This window comes from Hyla sarda, chromosome 2 (genome assembly GCF_029499605.1).
Source record: "Hyla sarda isolate aHylSar1 chromosome 2, aHylSar1.hap1, whole genome shotgun sequence".
NCBI lineage: Eukaryota > Metazoa > Chordata > Amphibia > Anura > Hylidae > Hyla > Hyla sarda.
The window spans coordinates 191752698-191777597 of NC_079190.1; the positions used below are offsets into that span (position 1 = coordinate 191752698).

The 24900-nt window shown below is 43.3% G+C and overlaps 1 protein-coding gene across 2 annotated transcripts; it reads right to left on the reverse strand.

The window, feature by feature from the left end:
• Window positions 1–1820: 1820 nt before the first annotated feature.
• On the reverse strand, window positions 1821–11118 carry LOC130357772 (protein spinster homolog 1-like). 2 transcript variants are annotated; one of them, XM_056560511.1, is made up of 2 exons: window positions 11077–11118; window positions 1821–3369 (listed from the first exon to the last, which is right to left on the reverse strand). In XM_056560511.1, the coding sequence occupies exon 2, from the start codon at window positions 3342–3344 to the stop codon at window positions 1833–1835; it is 1512 nt and encodes a 503-aa protein (XP_056416486.1). In that variant the 5' UTR covers window positions 3345–3369; window positions 11077–11118; the 3' UTR covers window positions 1821–1832. The 2 variants fall into 2 exon arrangements, with proteins under 2 accessions (XP_056416486.1, XP_056416485.1); XM_056560510.1 differs by lacking the exon at window positions 11077–11118 and adding an exon at window positions 4714–4830.
• Between the last annotated feature and the right edge of the window lie 13782 nt (window positions 11119–24900).

Here is a 24900-nt window from a genome sequence, read left to right on the forward strand (position 1 = left end):
TCACAGTACAGGGATAATATACAGAGTGATGTCACAGTGCAGGGATAATACACAGTGATGTCACATTACAGGGATAATACACACAGTGAAGTCACAGTACAGGGACAATACACAGTGATGTCACAGTACAGAGATAATACACAGTGACGTCACAGTACAGGGATAATACACAGTGATGGCACAGTACAGAGTTTATACACAGTGATGTCACATTACAGGGATAATACACAGAGTGATGGCACAGTACAGAGATAATTCACAGTGATGTCACAGTACAGGGATAATACACAGTGATGTCACAGTATAACCATCTCACAGCCGGACCACCATGTAATTTCAGCAGAAAATAAAGCAGGGCCTCATGTTCAAGTTTCACCTAAGGCCTCACAAAGTCTAGAGCCGCCTCTGGTTGGCCCTACCATGGGACCCGGTGGGACCATAAGTCCCAGGTGGCACTTTTCAGGGACGGCATTTTGCTGCACCCTTTTTTTTTTTTTGTGCCTAGTAGGTTCATGGTAGAGTTGGCGCCGGCGCTGCTCACTGTTCTTAAGCAGCTGCGGGGTATAATAGCGCAGCGGGCACTTTAGACAGTGAGTCTGCCTCCGGCCGACCGGGGTCTGACGAGGGACGTCGCACAAGTGACGTACTTCTGCAGACCCGCTCAGGAGGACGTCAGTGACGTCACTCGTCAGGCCGCTGCCGGAGAGGAGAAGCGCTGTGCAGGGCAGGTAAGTGTTTCTCTGTGTGTGTCTGTGTCTGTCTGTGTGTTTGGGGGGGGCTATAGCTACCTAATGTGAGGAATCTATGCTACCTAATGTGGGGAAACTATGTTACCTAATGTGGGGAATCTGTGCTACCTAATGTGGGGAAACTATGCTACCTAATGTGGGGAAAGTATGCTACCTAATGTGGAGAAGCTATGCTACCTAATGTGGGGAAACTATGTTACCTAATGTGGGGAATCTGTGCTACCTAATGTGGGGAAACTATGCTACCTAATGTGGGGAAACTATGTTACCTAATGTGGGGAATCAGTGCTACGTAATGTGGGTAAACTATGCTACCTAATGTGGGGAAACTATGTTACCTAATGTGGGGAAACTATGTTATCTGATGTGGGGAATCTGTGCTACCTAATGTTGGGAAAACTATGCTACCTAATGTGGGGAAACTATGTTACCTAATGTGGGGAATCTGTGCTTTCTAATGTGGGGAAACTATGCTACCTAATGTGGGGAAACGATGTTACCTAATGTGGGGAATCTGTGCTACATATTGTGGGGAAACTATGCTACCTAATGTGGGAAAACTATGCTACCTAATGTGTCGAAACTGCTACCTAATGTAGGGAATCTATGCTACCTAATGTGGGGAAACTATGCTACCTAATGTGAGGAAACTATGCTACCTAATGTGGGGAACCTATGCTACCTAATGTGGGGAAACTGCTACCTAATGTAGGGAATCTATGCTACCCAATGTGGGGAAACTATGCTACCTAATGTGAGGAAACTATGCTACCTAATGTGGGAAATCTATGCTACCTAAGGGGAGGCCTTAATAAATAATTAGAAACCTATACAGCAAGTGACATATGGGGGTCCACCTGAGTAAGTGACACATGGAGGGGGGGTGCTGAACAATTAAATGTTTTTTTGGGGGGGGGCACAGGCACATTCTTTTCACAAGGGCCCTCTGCTGTCTGTGTCCGCCCCTGGGTAGAGAATAAGGGGTACATAGAACAAATGCAGTACATAGAACAAATGCAGTTATTTTTTTCTTAACTTTTTTTTAATGAAGTAAACGAGATAAAGGTAACTAATGACTTTTCCTCAGTCTGAAGCGCGGTCCTCATCGGCAGGAAGCAGTGAGGAGGAGGATGACGGAGGTTCTGATTCCATCTCTGCTTCTTTTTCGTCCCTCTCTATATATAGGGCCGTGGCCATGAAGAAGGCCCCTCCGATGACTGCCATTATGGTGCAGGTCATGAGGGCATACTCCAGGCTGCGGTATTTCAGAAGAGGGGATTTGGCATATCCTCGTTCGTAGGTGTCAGATATCAGGCCGATGAGGTACGGGCTGCCGGCATCACCTAGGAGGTGATAGATTGTCATCTGCAGGGCCAGGGCTGAAGATCTCCTCCACGGAGTTACTACTTTTAGTATAATGTCAGATATGAGGGTGAAATTTACTGACAGAAGCGTCTCTCCGATGAAGATGAAGATGTTGGTGGCAACGAGGCTGATGTTGCCAAAAGTCAATGCCAACAGAAGAAAAGGGGCGGAGAGCATCATCGTGCATCCACACACAAGCGGGTCCGCCCGTGGGTTGGATTTGCGATATCTTTTACTTATCTCCGTCCCTGCTACAACTCCCAGAATGCCGGAAACGACTGTAACCACACCAAATATTAGGATGTCGTGATAGTCACACTGTTCAGCACGGCAAGGGTCCTTCTCTTGTAGGAGTGTTCGTGCGTGGGTCAGGTATGACGGACCCCATACACCTATGGCTCCCGCTATGAAGGATACAGCCGTCGATCCCATGGTGGTTAACATGAAGCTTCGATTTTTAAATAGTTTTTTCAGATCTGTCGCCCATTTGGCAAACTTCTGGGATTTGTTGTTCTTCTTCCCGTTTGTAGTCGTTCTTGGAAGCTCCTTTGTGACCAAAATCATCAAAGCCACAGCCATGAGGCCCAGGCCAGGGGTGACCCGAAATGCCCAGTGCCAATCGCCCCTTGCTGCATCAGTCACTTTGGGCCCGATGATGTATCCTAGTCCGCAGCCTACAGGTATGACGGAGTAAAACACGTTCAGCATGCGGGTCCGCTGGTCACTTGTAAAAAGGTCTGCAATGATGGAGGGGGCAATGGTGCAGAAAGTCGCCTCTCCGGCTCCAACCAGTCCACTCGTCAGCAGGAAGAGCAGGAAGTACCCGTCGGGGATGAATGGCAGGGTAAGTGTCATGCTCAGCCAAACGATGACTCCTGCGCAAACAGTATATTTCTTATTACAGTGGTCGCCCAAATATCCGGCAATTGGTGCGACCAGCACGTAGCTTCCAATGAACAATGTATTCAATAAGCCGGACAGACTAGCATTGGTGTCATATGCTTTCTGTATATAAGGCAGCACCCCCGCCACGCTGGAGCGATTTGCATAGATGGGCAAATAAACAAAGGCGAGGATCACTACGGTGATGATGGAACGTGCGGTGGACATCACGCTTAGAGATGGCAGGTTCTGCCTCTCAGGGATATCACCCTTTTCTACATCCATATCACTATGGTCCTCCATTGCTTCTTCCTCCTCCTTCAGCAATGGGTCTTGTGGAGAGGCCATGGTCACAGGTCAGAGCCTGAAAACACTAGAGAGAGAGAGATAAGTGAACACATTAGACAACATGTCATCATTCCTGTCATTATACAATAGATCCTTCATACAGAGCAGAAATGTCCAGCACAGAACCACAAGATAACACTAAGACCATCGCAGCCTCAGAAGAAGACGCTTCTCTATAAGTGTTTTATATGGAGACGTCTTCCCTGAGGTTACCAATGTATGATAACCCTGAACCTGTCCGGTCCTAGTAATATCTGATAACCCTGAACCTGTCCGGTCCTAGTAATATCTGATAACCCTGAACCTGTCCGGTCCTAGTAATATCTGATAACCCTGAACCTGTCCGGTCCTAGTAATATCTGATAACCCTTAACCTGTCCGGTCCTAGTAATATCTGATAACCCTGAACATGTCCGGTCCCAGTAATATCTGAAAACCCTGAACCTGTCAGATCCTAGTAATATCTGATAACCTTGAACCTGTCCGGTCCTAGTAATATCTGATAAACCTGAACCTCTACGGTCATAGTAATATCTGATAACCCTGAACCTGTCCGGTCCTAGTAATAGCTGATAACCCTGAACCTGTCCGGTCCTAGTAATATCTGATAACCCTGAACCTGTCCGGTCCTAGTAATATCTGATGACCCTGAACCTGTCCGGTCCTAGTAATATCTGATAACCCTGAACCTGTCCGGTCCTAGTAATATATGATAAACCTGAACCTCTCTGGTCATAGTAATATCTGATAACCCTGAATCTGTCCCAGTAATGGCGGATTATAAGGGCTTGGCTGTATAGTCACTGGGCCATGTGAACTTCATACTGTAGATACAATTGGGCTATCCTGCTATATACATTTACTAATAATGAACCTACCCCACCTCATTGGGATCTATCCGTCCCCTATATGACTTTCTGCCACTAGTTGATTTGAAAAATGTTTTCCCTTTCGGAGTACCCGGAGTATTTCTATTGTTAGTACACACAGAATTCTATTATATAATATTATATTTCTGCCCTAATCTTTCTGTTATTCTTTTACTACACCACCAAATCTTTCTCATAGACTTATATCTTTTAGAACGTCATGAATTAGGACTCTTTTTCTTGGGGGCTTTTTTGGGCATAATTGCATTTTAGCAGTTTTGCAAGAAAAAGCTCTGGTCATGATACTATCTGTGCGTTTTATTATGTTTAATGCCTAAGCCAAGTATTGTCACAATGCTATGAGGAATATAACTTTTGTTATTTCTTTTGGAAATTAATTTCTTCTTTTTTTTTTTGCTAAAAAAAAAAGCAACAGCAATAAAAAAAACTGTCAAACAAAAATCCCTGTGTATGTATGAGTAGAAGAGGCAGAGACTTACCTTGTGGTTCTCTCTTCAGACAAGGAACGGTCAAAATCTTGAATTCTCTATCGCAAATAGAAACTCTCTAACAAACACTTTGCACCACAGGTTGTGAATGCAAAACACACTGAAGAGACTGCAGCCGGCGTGCACCTCCTTGTACAGCTTACGGTGACTTCATCACAAGCATGTGTGACATCACAGGGTTCTAAACCATCTTCAGGTATGTGTATATCTGTATAGTAAATGTGAGTAGCCGTATTAGTCCAGTGATGCAGATTATAATACCTTTTTTATTGGACTAACAGAATTTTGTAGAGACAAACTTTTGGGATTCCTCCCTGATAATTTATAAAGTCCTTTGATCATTAGTCCTTGTCTATTGGACTTGATAAAGGGAGGAATCCTGAAAGCTTGTCTCTACAAAATTCTGTTAGTCCAATAAAAAAAGGTATTACAAGAGACTGCAACATATTTTTTGATTTGTGTGTATATATATATATATACATATATATATATATATATATATATATATATATATATATATATATATAGTTCCAAGCGTGAGTAGGTGCCTCCAGCTAGGGTCCGGGTCCAGGATCCTGCATAGGTAGTTCCAAGGAAAATGCTGTGGCACTCAAGGTATGGTGAAAAAATGAAAACTATTTATTCATCCCAAATGTGCAAAGAGCAACGTTTCAATGGTCTCACACCATCATTATCAAGCCACTTGCTCTTTGCACATTTGGGATGAATAAATAGTTTTCATTTTTTCACCATACCTTGAGTGCCACAGCATTTTCCTTGGAACTACGTATGCAGGATCCTGGACCCGGACCCTAGCTGGAGGCACCTACTCACGCTTTAGGAGTGCTGCTTTCTTTTTTGACATCTATATATATATATATATATATATATATATATATATAAATGGATATAGGCAGCACACCAAAATGGGTGAAAAAATAAGTGCTTTTATTCCAAGGAAAATTGACAACGTTTCATCGATCTCTCACCGCCATTTTCAAGTGATTTACAAGTGATACAAGCGGGGTTAAATACCTCCCCGAATCAGTGACATCATCAACATTTACATATCATGTGACATCTGACATGTTATAAACAAAGTATAAACTATACAAACCAATAAATACAAACATGATCAATTTAGTGTATTCAATTCTGTGGTATAAAGTGTATACATCTCTGTATTCCGATCGCCAATCACTTATAGGATCGGATTGTGATATAAATGTACAATTATAACAGTGATCGTGTAAACAAAACAAGTAAAAGAGGGGTTAAAAGACGTTACCCAATCAAGCAAACCCGTTTGTTTAGCCGGCCTCTTTGCAAACGCGCCATGATCCGCAGACCCGAGTCCACATGGGACGCCGGGATCTACTTCCAGAGTAACCGGAGTTCAACCAATCATAGTAACGGCGTCCCTAGTAGTCATAGAGACATCCCGACCTGTCAGGTAAACAATGACTTGTGCATCGCGGCCAAGCTCCGTGGCTCTCAGCGCATGCTCAGTGTATGTATAGGTGTTCACCAGCGCCATATTAGTTCAGGGCAAATAAATATTAGGTTATATAGCGAACTGCTGGCAAAGCACTTCGCTCAATTACCAAATGTATAGTAGGAATCATATTATTCCAATATTGTAACCCTGCACACATGCTAGAAAACAATCAAGGGACCTGGACACTTGCCCTCTGTTATGCACCGCACGGATCTGGGTGCGACATCGAGCGGGACATCGAGAACAGGATTTAAAGTGTATGGTGGTGGATCATATTCCACCACTAAAGAGAGGTGGGGATAGGGTCGCCGCATTACAGAAAAGAGAATTGAGGTGGATATATGACCTCAATTCCCTTAAACCAAATGGTCTGAACGTAGAATTTGTAGTTACGCCAAGGATGATGATGAGATAATTGTTGTAGAGTCCCAGTGTAAGGTTATGTTCAGTGTGGTTATGTATTCTACAAGTGATATTATTCATTAATACTTGTCGTCTTAAATTTCAGAAATCTTGAAGTATAGACCATCGACGTTAAAATCAAGCAACCCAGAGAAAAAAACCGAGTACCTCAACACGGATCCGCATTCTTTTTTATATATATATTTCCTTTTTTTATATATAATTTTCATTTTTTACTTATTTTTTCTATACTTGTTTAATTTTTACCAGTATAGTGACGGCGCCCCTATACTAATATTGATACTGCAAGACACATATTCCTTATGTTTCCTAATTGATCTACTACTAATGTTGTACCCTGGTATGATTGTCACGTGTATGATGGGTTGCCGTTGGACACCTCTGTATTGACAAGAACGGTCTGGTGAAGTATCCTGACAGCCAGAAGGTAAGGCTTTTACCAATCTGGTAGGGAGAAGCGTACTTTGGGACCCTATGGATTCCATAAGTCGCACCCAGATCCGTGCGGTGCATAACAGAGGGCAAGTGTCCAGGTCCCTTGATTGTTTTCTAGCATGTGTGCAGGGTTACAATATTGGAATAATATGATTCCTACTATACATTTGGTAATTGAGTGAAGTGCTTTGCCAGCAGTTCGCTATATAACCTAATATTTATTTGCCCTGAACTAATATGGCGCTGGTGAACACCTATACATACACTGAGCATGCGCTGAGAGCCACGGAGCTTGGCCGCGATGCGCAAGTCATTGTTTACTTGACAGGTCGGGATGTCTCTATGACTACCAGGGACGCCGTTACTATGATTGGTTGAACTCCGGTTACACCGGAAGTAGATCCCGGCGTCCCATGTGGACTCGGGTCTGCGGATCATGGCGCGTTTGCGAAGAGGCCGGCTAAACAAACGGGTTTGCTTGATTGGGTAACGTCTTTTAACCCCTCTTTTACTTGTTTTGTTTACACGATCACTGTTATAATTGTCCATTTATATCACAATCCGATCCTATAAGTGATTGGCAATCGGAATACAGAGATGTATACACTTTATACCACAGAATTGAATACACTAAATTGATCATGTTTGTATTTATTGGTTTGTATAGTTTATACTTTGTTTATAACATGTCAGATGTCACATGATATGTAAATGTTGATGATGTCACTGATTCGGGGAGGTATTTAACCCCGCTTGTATCACTTGTAAATCACTTGAAAATGGCGGTGAGAGATCGCTGAAACATTGTCAATTTTCCTTGGAATAAAAGCACTTATTTTTTCACCCATTTTGGTGTGCTGCCTATATCCATTTATATCTAAAGAGGACCGGAGCACCGTGGTTCAAGGGCTTGCACCCAATCACCTGGATACAAGGAGGTGCTGCTTTGTATGATAATTGTTATATATATATATATATATATATATATATATATATATATTAATATACACCTACAAATACATCAAGTACATAAAAGCATCTTTTTGAAAAATATTTCTCCAGGCCTGCCGAGTATATCCCCATACTTCACAGTGTCTTCTTAGTTTATATATTTTAATCTTTTGAACTTTTAACCCCAACTAGGACCAAGGGCATCCTGGGACTTAAAGGGGTTATCCAGGCCAAAACTTTTTTTTATATATCAACTGGCTCCAGAAAGTTAGAAACAGATTTGTAAATTACTTCTATTAAAAAATCTTAATTCTTTCAGTACTTATGACCTTCTGAAGTTAAGGTTGTTTTTTTCTGTCTAAGTCCTCTCTGATGACACCTGTCTCGGGCAACGCCCATTTTAGAAGCAAATCCCCATAGCAAACCTCTTCTAAACTGGGCGTTTCCCCGAGACAGGTGTCATCAGAGAGCACTTAGACAGAAAATAACAACCTTAACTTCAGAAGCTCATAAGTACTGAAAGGGTTAAGATTTTTTAATAGAAGTAATTTACAAATCTGTTTAACTTTCTGGAGCCAGTTGATATATATATAAAAATGTTTTTGCCTGGAATACCCCTTTAAGATAGAATCGATTATTATTGATATATGTCATGAATGCATCAACGGTCAGATGGTCGGACGACCAAATGATGACCACATCGTCTACATACCTCCCATACCATGCGAGGCATCTGGAAAATGGATTGGTGTCAAAAAAATAAACTGCTCCTCCCACCAAAAAACAAAAAGCTTAGCCCGAGCTGGTGATGACTTTGCTCCCATTGAAGTACCCGTGCGCTTCAAATAAAAATTGTTACCAAACATAAAATAATTGTGTTTTAACACAAAATCTACCACCTCAATAATCTAATGTCTCAAATCCACAGAATATTTAGAAAATCTCATCAGTATATCCGAGATAGCTGATAATGCCAGGTTTTGCAGAATACTGGAATAGAGCAATTCAATGTCGCAAGTAAGCCACGACAGAGAATCGCTCCATGTGAATTTAGTTCTTCTGACAAGGAGTTTACTGAAAATTCAGATTGTTCAGATACCACGGACACTAGCGGGGACTCAGAACCGCAATATGTGAACACTCACAAGAATCGCAATGTGAGAAGACAGTCAAAAAACGAGGAAGGCGCGGTGGCAGAAAACATAGGAAGAAGAGCTTCGGAGCGTAACAAGGACAAACGGAAAAAGTAATAAAAGAGGATTTTCAAGTCATTAACATTTCTGCACAAATCATTACAGATGAAGAAACCTCGGTCCTGTGGAAAGGACTGGGTTTCTCTCCTACTCATCATTTTGATGTTTATCGGACAATTTTGGATATAAATAAATTTGTGAGAACTTTAACAGATAAGAAACATTTTTTTGTGGAAAATGCTGATGAAGCATCGGACCCACCTCAACTTTCTATAAACCCTGATTTACCACTAATGCATACGTTAGCAGAACAAATTGCTTTTAGAGATCTCTGTCTCCTTGAAAATAGTGGGATATCAATTTGTGATGAAGTGAATACTGCACATACCTTCTCCACTAAAAACCAAAATTTTTACCCCATACAGACCAAACCAGCAATTTTTGATTGGTTCCAGGACCTTATCATGAAAGATTTGGTTAATCTACAATGAAAAGTTATGTCCAATACAACTCGTCCTAATTTGAATAAAAAGGAGGCTGCTGCCATAAAGAAATTAAAGAAAAACAAAAATTTGACGATCCGACCCGCCGATAAAGGCGGCTCGGTAGTATGTATGGACACGGGACTGTATATCAATTTAAATGAAAATCTACTATCTGATGATAAAACTTACCTTAAACTTTGTGGGGATCCCACTGAACCTTTTAAAAAAGAACTGTTGACTCTGTTGGAAGAGGGGAAAGCCAGATCTATTTTGACCCAAAAAGAAGTGGATTATATTTTCGTGCCTGCTCCAATTATTCCTATCTTCCAGTCGCTACCCAAGCTGCATAAGGACCGATTCCCGCCGCCGATGCGTCCGATCGTGGCGGGGATCGGATCCCTTAACGAGCACCTATGCGAGTGGTTGGACTCAGTACTGCAACCTCTGGTTATGCAATGCCCAAGTTATATCAAGGACACTAAGCACTTGCTAAAAATCATGGATGAATTCACATGGAGCGATTCTCTGTCGTGGCTTACTTGCGACATTGAATCGCTCTATTCCAGTATTCCGCAAAGCCTGGCATTATCAGCTATCTCGGATATACTGATGAGATTTTCTAAATATTCTGTGGATTTGAGACATTACATTATTGGGGTCGTAGATTTTGTGTTAAAACACAATTATTTTATGTTTGGTAACAATTTTTATTTGAAGCGCACGGGTGCTTCAATGGGAGCAAAGTCATCACCAGCTCGGGCTAAGCTTTTTGTTTTTTGGTGGGAGGAGCAGTTAATTTTTTCTGACACCAATCCATTTTCCACATGCCTCGCATGGTATGGGAGGTATGTAGATGATGTGTTCATCATTTGGTCGTCTGACCATCTGACCGTTTATGCATTCATGACATATATCAATAATAATCGGTTCAATCTTACGTTTACCCACACATGGTGTAAAAGTGAAACCCCCTTTTTGGATGTCATGTTACGTGGCAACCCTGATACAAATAAAATTGAGGTTGATCCTTACAGAAAAAAGATATCAGGCAATACCATCCGAAGGGCAAATTCATGCCATTACAAACAAACAGTAAGAGCCATACCAGTAGGTGAACTTATTCAAATTAAGCGGAACAGTTCTTCCTCAGAGATGTACCGCAGGGAAGCTGATGCAGCATGCACACGCCTGGCGGCTCGAGGTTACCCTGGATGGCTCTTGAAAAAAGCTCGGTCGAGAGTGGATCCTATGGATCGAAAATCCCTTTTTACAAGTAAGCAACCAACTGAATCACAAGATTGTCCTACATTTGTCACCACGTACAGTCCAGAATTTAATGACATCAAACGCATTGTAATTAAACACTTACCTTTGCTATCAACAGATCCCACGGTAGGGGAGATTATAAAGTCAGGTGTGAGATTTGCAGTGAGGCGGGCGCCTACTCTATCCAATCTCCTTGTTCCCAGTATGGTGGACACGGCTAGTGTTACCACCCAGTGGATTAGCACCAAGGGCTTCCACAAGTGCGGTAAATCGCGGTGTGTGGTATGTCCCTTTGCCGAAAAATGCCAGAAAATAGAAGGTATGGTGGATGGCAAATGCCATGTCATTCACAACTTTATAAACTGTGATAGCACTTTTGTTTTATATAAAATCATGTGCACACAATGTCACTTAACATATGTGGGTTCCACCAAAAGGTCCCCTAAAAAAATGCATGCAAGAGCACATTAGACATGCTGCTGGCCCTTTAAGCTCGAACATTTCTAACGTATCTAAACATTTTCTAATATATCATAATTCAGACACCACTTCCCTCAGGTTCTCAGGCATTGAGAAGGTGAACCTAAATAAAAGGGGAGGTGACCATATTCGATCCCTCCACAATAGGGAAATCATGTGGATTTATCTTTTGAATTGCATTCAACCCCATGGTCTAAGTAGCAAAACAGATTTAATATTACATTACTGATATGTCTCCGAATAAATTATCTGTGTTTGGTCCCATGTTTTTGTTTTAATCACGCGCACATGTGATGTGGACCTGTCCCTCCCCTTCCTGTGGGAATGGGGAAAATGCCCTGGAGTATATAAGGGTGCCTCATTTGAGGATCTACAGGCTATGAGTAAGGATCGATAGATCAGAAACGCGTCAGCCATGCTTGGGACCCCCCTCTGTTTGTGCAATATTTCATATTTTTGATATGTTCACGGTTTGTCTGCCACCGTGAAGGCTTTTAAGGAAGATCCCTGAATAAAGACGGACGTTTTACTTCTACTTGCTGGCTTTTTTAGTATTTTATTTTCGTTTTATCCACTGTGCCAGGGATGAAAATGATTCCAAAAGAAACTAACTCAACTGTCTATGCTCCCCCGTTGCTCCAATATTGGTGTCCCGTTCTCTGTTCGCTGCCTTCTGCTTTTCCTGCAGGTCAGTGAATCACAGTGCGCTCAGTGTCATCATTGTTTCAGCACCAGTTTTACAAATCAGTGTGCCTCCAGTGTTACACCAGTGTTTACATATAAGTGTGCCTCCAGCTGTTGCAAAACTATAACTTCCAGCATGCCTTGACAGCTAGAGACTGTCCGGGAATGCTGGGAGTTGTAGTTTTGGACCACCTGGAGAGACACTGTTTTGAAAACACTGCCTTAGTCAGTATTTTCCAACCTGGGGACTTCCAGCTGTTGCAAAACTACAACTCCCAGCATTCCCCTGACAGTCTTTAGCTGTCCAGGCCTGCTGGGAGTTATAGTTCTGCAACAGCTGGAGACACTCAGGTTTGGTAGGTAGGTCCTTAGTCCATTGTTTTCCAACCTGGGTGCCTCCAGCTGTTGAAAAACTCTAACTCCCAGCTTAAGACTGTCCGGGCATGCTGGGAGTTGTAGTTTTGCAACAGCTGGAGGCCCCCAGGTTGGGTAACACTAACTACGGCAGTGTTTTCGAAACATTGTCTCTCCATCTGTGGCAAAACTACAACTCCCAGCATGCTCGGACAGTCTTAAGCTGGAAGTTAGAGTTTTGCAGCAGAAGGTGGCATTTTGGTGGGTAGTTGTGCCCTTAGTCCAGTGTTTCCCAACCTGAGTGCCTCTAGCTGTTGCAAAACTACAACTCCCAGCATGCCCAAACAGCCAAAGCCTGTTTGGAAAACACTGGACTAAGGGCCTACCTACCAAATGTAACGTGGCCACCCACCTACCAACCAAACATATTACCTACCTAGCAAATGCTTTTCCTGCCTACCTAACAAACGTATACCGTATATACTTGAGTATAAGCCGAGTTTTTCAGCACGATTTCTCGTGCTGAAAACACCCCCCTCGGCTTACACTCGAGTGAACTCTCCGCCCTCAGTGGTCTTCAACCTGCGGACCTCCAGAGGTTTCAAAACTACAACTCCCAGCAAACCCGGGCAGCCATCGGCTGTCCGGGCTTGCTGGGAGTTGTAGTTTTGAAACCTCTGGAGGTCCGCAGGTTGAAGACCACTGCGGCCTTCGACATCATCCAGCCCCTCTCACCCCCTTTAGTTCTGTACTCATCTACGCTCGGCGCTGGTCCGGTGCTGCAGGACTGTCCGGTGGGGAGGTCGTCCAGTGGGATAGTGGTTCCGGGCTGCCATCTTCATCGGGGGGCCTCTTCTCCGCGCTTCGGGCCCGGAATAGTCACGTTGCCTTGCCGACGACGCAGAGGTACAATCATTACCAACGTCCCTCTGCGTCATCATCAAGGCAACGCCTCTATTCCGGGCCCGAAGCGCGGAGAAGAGGCCCCCCGCTGAAGATGGCAGCCCGGAACCACTATCCCACCGGACGACCTCCCCACCGGACAGTCCTGCAGCACCGGACCAGCACCGAGCGGAGGTGAGTACAGAACTAAAGGGGGTGAGAGGGGGCTGGATGATGTCGAAGGCCGCAGTGGTCTTCAACCTGCGGACCTCCAGAGGATTCAAAACTACAACTCCCAGCAAGCCCGGACAGCCGATGGCTGCCCGGGCTTTCTGGGAGTTGTAGTTTTGAAACATCTGGAGGTCCGCAGGTTGAAGACCACTGCATCAGACATTGACAAGCGGTGATGATGATGACATGTGGTGATGATGACAAGGGGATGATGAAGGGGGGGAGTGGGATTATGACAAGGGGATGATGAAGGGGGGGTGTGTGGGATGATGACAGGGGGATGATGAAGGGGGGTGTGGGATGATGACAAGAGGATGATGACAAGGGGATGATGAAGGGGGGTGGGGATGATGACAAGGGGATGATGAAGGGGGGGTGTGGGATGATGACAAGGGGATGATGAAGGGGGGTGGGGATGATGACAAGGGGATGATGAAGGGGGGGTGTGGGATGATGAAGGGGGGATGATGACAGGCGGTGATGATGAAGGGGGGATGAAGAAGGGGGGATGATGACAGGGTGATGTTGATGAGGGTGTTAATGACGGGGGTCTGATTGATGACAGGGGGGGATGATGTATTTCCCACCCTAGGCTTATACTCGAGTCAATAACTTTTCCTGGGATTTTGGGGTGAAATTAGGGGCCTCGGCTTATATTCGGGTCGGCTTATACTCGAGTATATACGGTAACCTACCTACCTAGCGGCAAACCTTTTACTTGCCTTCCTACCAACTGAACTTACTACCTGCCTAAATAACTTGCAAATTTACTACTTGAATACCTACTTAAAGAATGTTCTACTTACCTAATTTACTACTTGCAAACGTACTACCTGCTTACCTAGCAAACATATTACCTGGGTGGAGGGGGGGGGGGCCCAAGCATATTCTTTGCACAGGGGCCCTCTGTTGTCTGTGTCCGCCCCTGGGTAAGATAATGGGTTCAATGGTACAGATGAATTCATGTACTAGAGGGGGTACAGAGGAGAGGCATAAACATAACAAAAATACAATGTTCCCTTTAGATGAATACTATATAGATGCCTTATAGAAGTTGGAAATGAGTGCTCTCTAACTCTGGCTCACCCTCACCAGCTGTCCCTCCTTAACAGGGTGGTCTCAACCACGGTGCCATTCTCTCTCCTAATATAAGGTGAGGGAGAAAACAACAAACAGGACAGAAAGGTACAGTAAAAACACATACCAGTGATGCCATAACAAAACTATATACAAGATATGGTCAAGCACCCAACAAGGGGCAATATAATGTGATTCGTAGAGTATAATCACTTATGATTCATAGAGCATGTTCCAACACGTTTCCCCCGTTTGATAAGCCATGGGTTCATCAGGGAACCATTTAGACCATAGCATGGAAACAAACAGAATAGTCATAAAATTAACAGACAAAAGCAGGCAATTCAACTTTGTCTAGTGCTAATGTCTACAAGGTAAACAAGGGGATGTCCCAATACTGAAGCTATAAGGTAGCTTAAATTGATAGCAACTCCACTACCCTCATACAAAGCATACAGTACAGCACCAGTGTAGTATGATATACAAACAGATAGTATTAGTAATGTATGGTAAGCGCTAAATGAAAGACACCCATTCACAGTAACACTCAGGGGGACATCAATGCTGGTGTAGGTAGATGTCTTTTTTAGATAATTTTGGTTGGTCTAAATTTGGTGCAATTGCACCAAATTTACCATACTTGTGCAAGGCACATGATACATTTTGTGCAAAGTTCTAAATTTCCACACAGTTCTATTTGTACACCTGATCTACACCTCACAGGAAAAGTGGACACAGGGATTTTGCTCTATTGCTTTGAGGCTTGGATTCCATTGTTTGTTTGTTTTTGTCCACCAGCAAAAACACCAAGAAAACTGTCTCAGCTTTTTCTTGCGTTTTATCTTGCATTTTTGCTGGTGTGCGTAAACAATCATTTTTTACCCTGTGGTGATTTTTTTTCACTGCCTTCAGGTACCGCTCTGTGGGTCAGATGCAGAGCGCTCGGTCCACAGAGTGTAAGAAGGTGAGGAGTGATGTATAGCATATACATATACAGGGAATATGGGGAACCATATGCGTTTTTTTTTTATTTATTTATAAAAAAAAGAAATGCATAGCCCCGTATTTTTATTCTCAGCCAGATACCAACCAAGCAGCAACAGCCTGACGTTACCAGGGTGGGCGAGGACCATTGTTACTGGCCCTCCCCAGCCTAAATAACGCAAGCCTGTTACTGCCTAGGCCCAGGAGTGCCATTTCTGATGCTCCAGGCCTGTTAGTACAGGCTCTTCCTGGCACCCCTGTGGTGGGTAATAATTGGGGGTTAGCGCTAGCTGTTTTTAGTGCTAACGTTAAGCAACGGCTAGTAATGGATTCCGTCTACAAGATGGCTTCCAAACCCTGAAAACACTACCAACCCTGAAAATTCAATTATAAAAAACACGGACACATTGAAAAAGAAAATTTTATTTAAAAAAAACACTCCCTTTTTATTTAAAAAAATGCTGTTCATCATCGCAGTCCGCCGAATCTGATGTAGTCCTCCGCGTTCACACATCTGAAATGAGAAAAAAAGAAAAACACAAAAAATGGGTTAGTATTCTTTTTTGCGCTCTCCCCTGGAAAGCGCACATTATGCAGTGTGTTCCTAAACAGGGAGACTCCAATTGTTGCTAAACTACAACTCCCATCATGGGGGCTGTAGTTAAACAACAGCTGGAGTCTCCCTGTTTGAGAACACACTGCCCGAAAGGCTCTGTTCCCATTATGCAAAATGCATAATGAGAACAGAGTCATACTTAACACCCTGGCTTCAAGCCTGGACTGTGTAGCTCCACACCCTAATGATGTCATCACTAGGGGGCGGAGTAGTAAAGGTCCCAGGGGGTCTTCACTGCTTCACTGCGCTACAGCTATCATAATTCATAATCCCTGCCGAAACACGGGAGCTCTGATTGGTGAATAGTTATTAACCAATCAGAGCTCCCGTGTTCCGTTGGCGGGGATCATGAATTATGACAGTGTATACAGGAGCCGGCAGTAGCGCAGTGAAGTCCCATGTGCCGCCGTTTTTTTAAGTTAATAATTGCGGATCGCAGTGGGTCTCTGCAGAATGACTTGCTACGATCTGCACCTCAGCCCCAGGACTACAACTCCAATCATGGACGGAGTCTGTCCATGATGGGAGTAGTAGTCCTAACAGTACCAATAGGGTCCCGCAGCTGGGGATGTGCAGGAGCCAGCCCTCAGCACTGCGGTACTACAACTACTCCCATCATGGGACAGATTCTGTCCCATGATGGGAGTAGTTGCAGTATTGCAGTGCTGAGGGCTGGCTCCTGCATCGTCCAGCGTCCGACACTTTTCTACGTGTCCTTGCTACCACTCGTACATTTTTAATAGATTTTTGCAAAAGAAAAAGCGCAATTGCGTAAAAAAAAAAAAGCTACATTTTTTTGGCGCAAATGATACATACCAGTCCACTGGATTAAGTTGCCTACAGTACACCAAACAGGTGACAACTTTAGAAAATCATCCACCAAAAAAAAACGCAGCTCAAATGCGCATACTCTGGAGATACTTATCAGCGTCAGTAGCAATCCCCATGGTTGAACATCACAGATACGGGATGAATCACATTGCCCTGATGGTGGACCTTGCAAAATGCACTAGTATTCTGTCTTTTTCATATAACTTGTTTATTCATAAACATTTTACGATAGATCCAATTGCAACTAACAACTGAAGTATGTGCCAATGCCATGCTCCAGATTTATCATGTGCATTAAATACTTTTTGTGCCTCACTAAACATTTTTGAAAAATGGCAAGAAAAGATGGTTTGGCTAACAGGAGAGAACATGATGTATTTACTAATGGCATGCAGCATTATTATGGAGCAACATATTGGTATGAAGTAATCCATGTTTTCCTTTCCTTCTTTTTATCTACTTTTAGGACTTGGGTGAAAATCTGATGTAGTTTTAAGTCAAATTTATGCAGAAATACATAATGGTCTGAAGGGTTCACAAACATCAGGCATCATTGTAATTGTTCATGGTCGCTTGGTCACTTGCATGTCAGTTCAGATGCAGATGCACAGCAACCACAACATGTGAACCCAACCTTAGGATTGTAAATTATATAGTTGGCAAAGAACAAAACAGAGTTTAGAATTAATCTTGCCCTTTTCACCTTGACAGTGAATCCTTGTGATATAAGGAATGTTTTAAAATTGGACCAGATGTGTCTTCACATTATCAATAAAGCAAGGAACTATCCTATTTTCAATCTAACCAGCCATTTAATAAAGGAGATGATAAAAGTGGAATACTATGCATGCATTTAAGGTAACATATTAAAGTACGTATTTCTCTTTCTGATGTTTAGCTGTGGTTTTCTTTCATCTTTATGTTCAATAGCTCATGGCATGATATAAGCAGGGGAAGGAAAGACACTAGTAACAGGAGTAAGCTTAGATTAGCCAAGTCATTTTTTTTTTATCAGGAACATTAAGACAATGTGAAATTGTGTCACAGAAGAGACCATAGGGAGTGATTGACAGTCTTTGTGTAAAGGTCCAAATAAACATTTATGTTGGCCCACCAGATGATCTTGGTATCTGGCAGCAGCTACTCCATTCTCCCTATCAAAAATATATGCACACTCTGCTAAGACGAGTAGAATGAGTATTAGTGATTTGGCAGGAGTAGCTGTTGGCTGAATATTCATTTGGCCCAAAGCTAATGAAAGTGTATGGACACCCTATATCATACATTTGTCATATTGATTCCCTTAGGTCTTCCTTTGCTCCTCTAAATCCATCATGAGGTCAGCTGCCATTGCTAAACTCTGGCTGCAGCGGTGACATCAGTATGTATGGAATGTGATGGCTGTGGCAGGCATTAGCTGTGGTGGTCAACTGATATAAAAGTATGGCGCCCATGAGAAATGTAGATTAATCACACAATAGGAAATGGATGCTTTTAACCACGTAGACTATAAAAGATAATGTGTAGCTTAAATTACATGACTGCTGTAAATTCCTTTCATACGGCCCTATTATGGGCCAAATAGGTTCCTATGATGAAACATTACCTTAAGTTTATTACAGCATGTATTATGCCAGTTAAATATACTGGGATGCTTAGTTATGCCTTGTTGTATCTTCTGTGACTGGAGGTCTAGTACATGCACAAGGCATGCTATAGTGAACTCATTGAGAGTTGGGTCTTTACGATGACAAAAGGCACTTCAGTAAGCAGCTATAACCAATCTTGACATTGTACTGTTTTGAAGCAGCTTGTTAAAAAACAAAGTTTCTGGGATTTCTGTTTCTCGACAAATTAAATAAAAGTTTGAAGGCCTGGGTCCCTTTCACATAAGGTGCAAATCTGCAGCATCTCCTCATGTAAATCCATCTTAGTGCAGATTTTCTTCTATGGTTTGCACAAAGAAAATGTTAAATATTTTATTAAATCCTCAATCACAGCAAAATCTGCAAGATCAGTGGATGCCAAACAAGAGCCCAGCAACTAGTTGTTAGTATAATACAATAGTATCAGGACAATCCAAAAATATATAAACAATAAGTGTTCAATATTAGAATTCACCATACAGTGGGGAGATATTAGGTTTTCATGCTTACAAAGCATGTAGAGGTCTGTCATTTTTATCACAGGTACTCTTCAACTTTGAGAGATGGAATCTAAAACAAAAATTCAGAAAATTACAGTGTATGATTTTGAAAAAAAAATAATAGCATTTTATTGCATGACATATATCAAAAAAGCTTAACTTAATATTTGGTACAGAAACTTTTGTTCTGGACGTTTCCTGTAGTTCTTGCCCAGGTGTGCCCACACTGCAGCAGGGATTTTGGCCTACTCCTCCATATAGCTGTCCATGGGCAATACGGACTTTTAGCTCCCTCCAAAGATTTTCTATTGGGTTCAGGTCTGAAGACTGGCTAAGCCACTCCAGGACCTTGAGATGCTTATTAAGGAGCCATTCCTTAGTTGCCTTAGCTGTGTGTTTCGGGTCTTACTGAGGGAACGAGGTTGTTGGCCAAGATCTCGCCATACATGGCCCCATCCATCCTCAACAGATATAGATAAAGAAGTAATGTTCAGCTCACCTTCCAAGTTGTAGTGCACGGACCTGCACTTAGCAAGGTGCTAAAAAGCACAAGAAAGGAGAAGATGATCCAGCACTTTAACAAATACTTGCAGCTTTATTTGGTTCCACGTTTCAAGCGCATGCACGCTCTTCATTGGTGATGTCATGAATCTCTCAGGAAGAAGCTTATATGAGTGTTTCCACAGGTGAGAAATAATGTATTAATTTGTGTATATCCTCCCTGTAAGCTATCTTCCTTTGAGTGATAATCATGATTACAAGGAAAGTGGTGTTCATTTAAAAAGAAACGATATAAGATAATCTTAAAAACACACGACGCTCACTTCATGCATGTATATGGTGAAAAATAGTTACTAAATAATACGTAATCCACAATTTTAAGATATAGCAACAAAGGAAAAAATGCACAATAATGATAAAGCAATTCTCTCCTAATATTCATGCCAAAAGGCGCACGGGTACCAGGAGTGAATTGCCAATAGGCTTCTCTGTCAGCCAGTTTTCTTCATATATAATAAATCCGGACACATTGCCACTGTGAACTATTTGGAAATGCTGAGATGCATCAGATTTGTTACGGGAACTTAATGTCCCTATATCATTAATGTGCTCTAAAGCACGCACTTTTAATTTCCGTGCGGTATAACCTACATATTTTAATTTGCAATGGGTACACTCAATGATATATATTCCATTGTTATAATTACAGTCAAAAAGAAAAGAAGGCACAAAGGGGGCGTTATCTGAGTGCCGTAATTATGATAATATTGAGAGATATGCTTAGAAAAATGAAAACTTTGTTCATGAATTATATATTGCACATGAGTAAGTATTTCACACTCACCTTGTTGTGTTGCGCTATCTCAGGCACAACACTGGTGTTCTCTTTGTGAGTGCATTTACTCTTTGGGTTCCTCTGGGCTGCCGAGCATCTGTCCCGATGTCCTATGATCAGTCTGGTCGAAGGTAGTGTTGGTGCTGGACGATTTCCGCGAGGTGCTTGTCCAGCCCGGGTGAAAAAGATGATGCTTCTTCTCTGGGGCGCCTCAAAGGGTGCAGGTGCTCGAACCTCCAACCCAATGCTGGGTTATGAAAGGATGAGGCAAAGGTTGGTGGTACTTCTAAAAAGCTTTAATGAGACGACGCGTTTTGCAAGGGGTCCCTTGCTTCATCAGGTCCATATAAAGATAATCTGTACACAGAATCTGTATACCATATAAGTGATTATGTACAGGACCATATGGCTGTAGATATCAGCTGTACACAGGATCAGTATACCACATGAGTGATTATATACAAGACCATAAAGAGGTAGATACCATCTGTACACAGGATATAAGCACCATATAAATGATTACAGTTACATCCAGGGAACTCACAGACATCTTTTCTGATTGGCGGTATCCTCTTTACTACTCATTCCAGATCAGACCACCATGATGACTTCTTCCCTCCAAAACTCATCTCTTAACAACTGCAGGACAAACATGTTAGACTTTGCATTTTTTGCAGTGCCGTCCCCTCCTCTACACAATCTATAGGCCACAATCTGTTATAATGCCCTCCTTGGTGTCCTACACAGAACAGGGCAGGTAGGTAGCCAGGTAGGTAGCTAGCTATATAGTTAGGTAGTTAGAAATGTAGGTAGGTAATTAGCCAGGTAGGTAGGTAGCCAGGCATGTAGGTACGTAGCTAGCTAGGTAGTTAGGTAGCCAGGTATGTATGTAATTATGTATCCAGGTAGGTAGGTAGTTAAGTAGCCAGGCATGTAGGTAGGCAGGCAGGCAGCCAGGTATATAGTTAAGTATAAAAAAAAAACTGTATTAGGTAGTAGTGCTGGCTATGTTTCTTCTTGTTTTTACTCTGTAATTTAGGGGGAGTGGCACCCTCTGCAAGCCTGCACCCCTTCCTATTCACAAGAGTTTTTTTTAAATTGATAGTGGATTCAGCATGTCACCCAGTCGGAGGCTATATGCCATGTAGAGGTGAGTGGAATAGGTGTTAGAGTCCCATCCGAAATTAGGCCACGTTTTGATCAAAAAGTGTGCTTTTGACCAAGTATGCTACTGAAACCTTCTTTTTTTGTATACTTATGCCAGCCAGATACAGTGGGGCAAAAAAGTATTTAGTCAGCCACCAATTGTGCAAGTTCTCCCACTTAAAAAGATTAGAGAGGCCTGTTATTTTCATCATAGGTATACCTCAACTATGAGAGGCATATTGAGAAAAAAAAACCCATTAAATCACATTGTCTGATTTTTAAAGAATGTATTTGCAAATTAGGGTGGAAAATAAGTATTTGGTCACCTACAAACAAGCAAGATTTCTGGCTCTCACAGACCTGTAACTTCTTCTTTAACCCCTTAAGGACACAGTATGTCCGGAGACATCCCCGCACCCTGGGCTTTAAGGACCAAGGACATCCCCGGATGTCCTGGTGTTTTTCCGGTCTCTGCCGCGCACCCGGCGGAGATCGGGATGCGGATCCCTGCTGAAATCCTTCAGCAGGGATGCAGGGCAAATGCCGAGGGGGGCCATGTCGGCCCCCCATGTCGTCGATCGCTGCAAATGGCCGGCGAAATCGCGCCAGCGATTTGCTGCGATACCGGGCTGATCGGGTCTCTGGCGGACCGCCCGGTAAATTAGCATGATCGCTGGCTGTCACAGACAGCCAGGACCATGCTGGAGGCTAGGAGCGAGGTGGCATCCGTCCCCCCTGCGATCTGTCTGTTAGAACTAACCGAACAATCGCAGGGGGGGGTTGATTACTTCCTCCCGCTCTCCCCGGCCCCTGGAAGCCCGGAGAGTGCGGGAGGAAGACCAGAGGACGCGGCGGGGGATGGGGGAGTGCTGGGGCCCAGCCCCGGTACTTACCTCGTCCCTGAAGACCCGGATCCCAGCGATGAAGGCGGCGGCGGCGACAGGTGAGCAGTCGGGCCCTTTACAGCAATGCACGTCGCCGTATTGGGACCCTGTATACTACAACTCCCAACATGCCCAGACAGCCCTTGACGTCTGAGCATGCTGGGAGTTGCAGTTTTGCAACATCTGGAGGTCCACAGTTTTGGGACCACTGTGCCCTTCCAGATGTTGCAAAACTACAACTCCCAGCTTGCCAAGACTGTCCAGGCATGCTGGGAGTTGTAGTTCTGTAACATCTGGCCCTTCAGATGTTGCAGAACTACAACTAGAACAACAAGACAGTCTTGGCTTGCTGGGAGTTGTAGTTATGGAACATCTGGAAGGGCACAGATTGCAGACCACTAATACAGTGGTTCCCAAACTGTAGTCCTCCAGATGTTGCAAAACTACAACTCCAAGCCTGCTCAGACATGCTGGGAGTTGTAGTTCGGCAACATCCGGCTCTAAAGATATTGCCGAACTACTACTTCCAGCATGCCTGAGCACGCTTGGAGTTGCAGTTTTGCAACATATGGAGGACTACAGTCTGGACACCACTACACAGTGGTCCGCAAACTGTTCTCCTCCAGCTGTTCCATAACTACTACTCCCAATATGCCCTTCGGCTGTCTGGGCATGCTGGGAGTTGTAGTTTTGCAACAGCTGGAGGCACACTGGTTGCAAAACACTGAGTTAAGTAACAAACTCTCAGTGTTTTGCAACCAGTGGGGCTCCAGCTTTTGCATCACTACAACCCCCAGCATGCACGGACAGCCAAAGGGCATGCTGGAAGTTGTAGTTTTGCAACAGCTGGAGGTTTGCCCCCCCCCCCCCCCCTTGAATGTACAGGGTACATTCACATGGGCAGGGGTTACAGTTACAGTATCCTGCTGCAAGTTTGAGTTGCAGCAAATTTTGCACGGCAGCTCAAACTCCAGCGGGAAACTCGCTGTGACCCCCCCCGCCCGTGTCACTGTACCCTAGAAACACTACACTACACTAACATAAAATAAAAAGTAAAAAATACTACATATACACATACCCCTACACAGCCCCCCTCCCCAATAAAAATGAAAAACGTCTGGTACGCCACTGTTTCCAAAACGGAGCCTCCAGCTGTTGCAAAACAACAACTATTGTCGGACAGCCGTTGACTGTCCAGGCATGCTGGGAGTTTTGCAACAGCGGGAGGCACCCTGTTTGGGAATCACTGGCGTAGAATACCCCTATGTCCACCCCTATGCAAATCCCTAATTTAGGCCTCAAATGCACATGGCGTTCTTACTTTGGAGCCCTGTCGTATTTCAAGGCAACAGTTTAGGGCCACATATGGGGTATTGCCGTACTCAGAAGAGATGGGGTTACAAATTTTGGGGGTACTTTTCTGCTATTAACCCTTGCAAAATGTGAAATTTGGGGGGAAACACACATTTTAGTGAAAAAAAATAATTTTTTTTACATATGCAAAAGTCGTGAAACCCCTGTGGGTTATTAAGGCTCATTTAATTCCTTGTTACGTTCCTCAAGGGGTCTAGTTTCCAAAATGGTATGCCATGTGGGTTTTTTCTTTTTTTGCTGTCCTGGTACCATAGGGGCTTCCTAAATGCGACATGCCCCCCTAGCAAAATTTGCTCTCAAAAAGCCAAATATTACTCCTTCTCTTCTGAGCATTGTAGTTCGCCCGTAGTGCACTTCAGGTCAACTTATGGGGTACCTCCATACTCAGAAGAGATGCGGTTACAAATTTTGTGGGGTCTTTTCTGCTATTAACCCTTGCAAAAATGTGAAATTTGGGGGAAACACACATTTTAGTGAAAATTTTTTTTTTTTTTTTTTTACATATGCAAAAGTCGTGAAACCCCTGTGGGGTATTAAGGCTCACTTAATTCCTTGTTACCTTCCTCAAGGGTTCTAGTTTCCAAAATAGTATGCCATATGTTTTTTTTTTTTGCTGTTCTGGCACCATAGGGGCTTCCTAAATGCATCATGCCCCCCAAAAACCATTTCACAAAAACGTACTCTCCAAAATCCCCTTGTCACTCCTTCCCTTCTGAGCCCTCTACTAAATTATCTCCTTTTACCCCTTGTAAAAATTCAAAAATTGGGTCTACAAGAACATGCGAGTGTAAAAAATGAAGATTGATGCACTTTGATGCTATTCCTGTGAAACACCTAAAGGGTTAAAATGCTGACTGAATGTCATTTTGAATACTTTGGGGGGTGCAGTTTTTATAATGGGG

Excerpts from the sequence above, each read along its gene's own strand:
- LOC130357772 (XM_056560511.1), bottom strand. The coding sequence starts at position 3,344 with ATGGCCTCTCCACAAGACCCATTGCTGAAGGAGGAGGAAGAAGCAATG.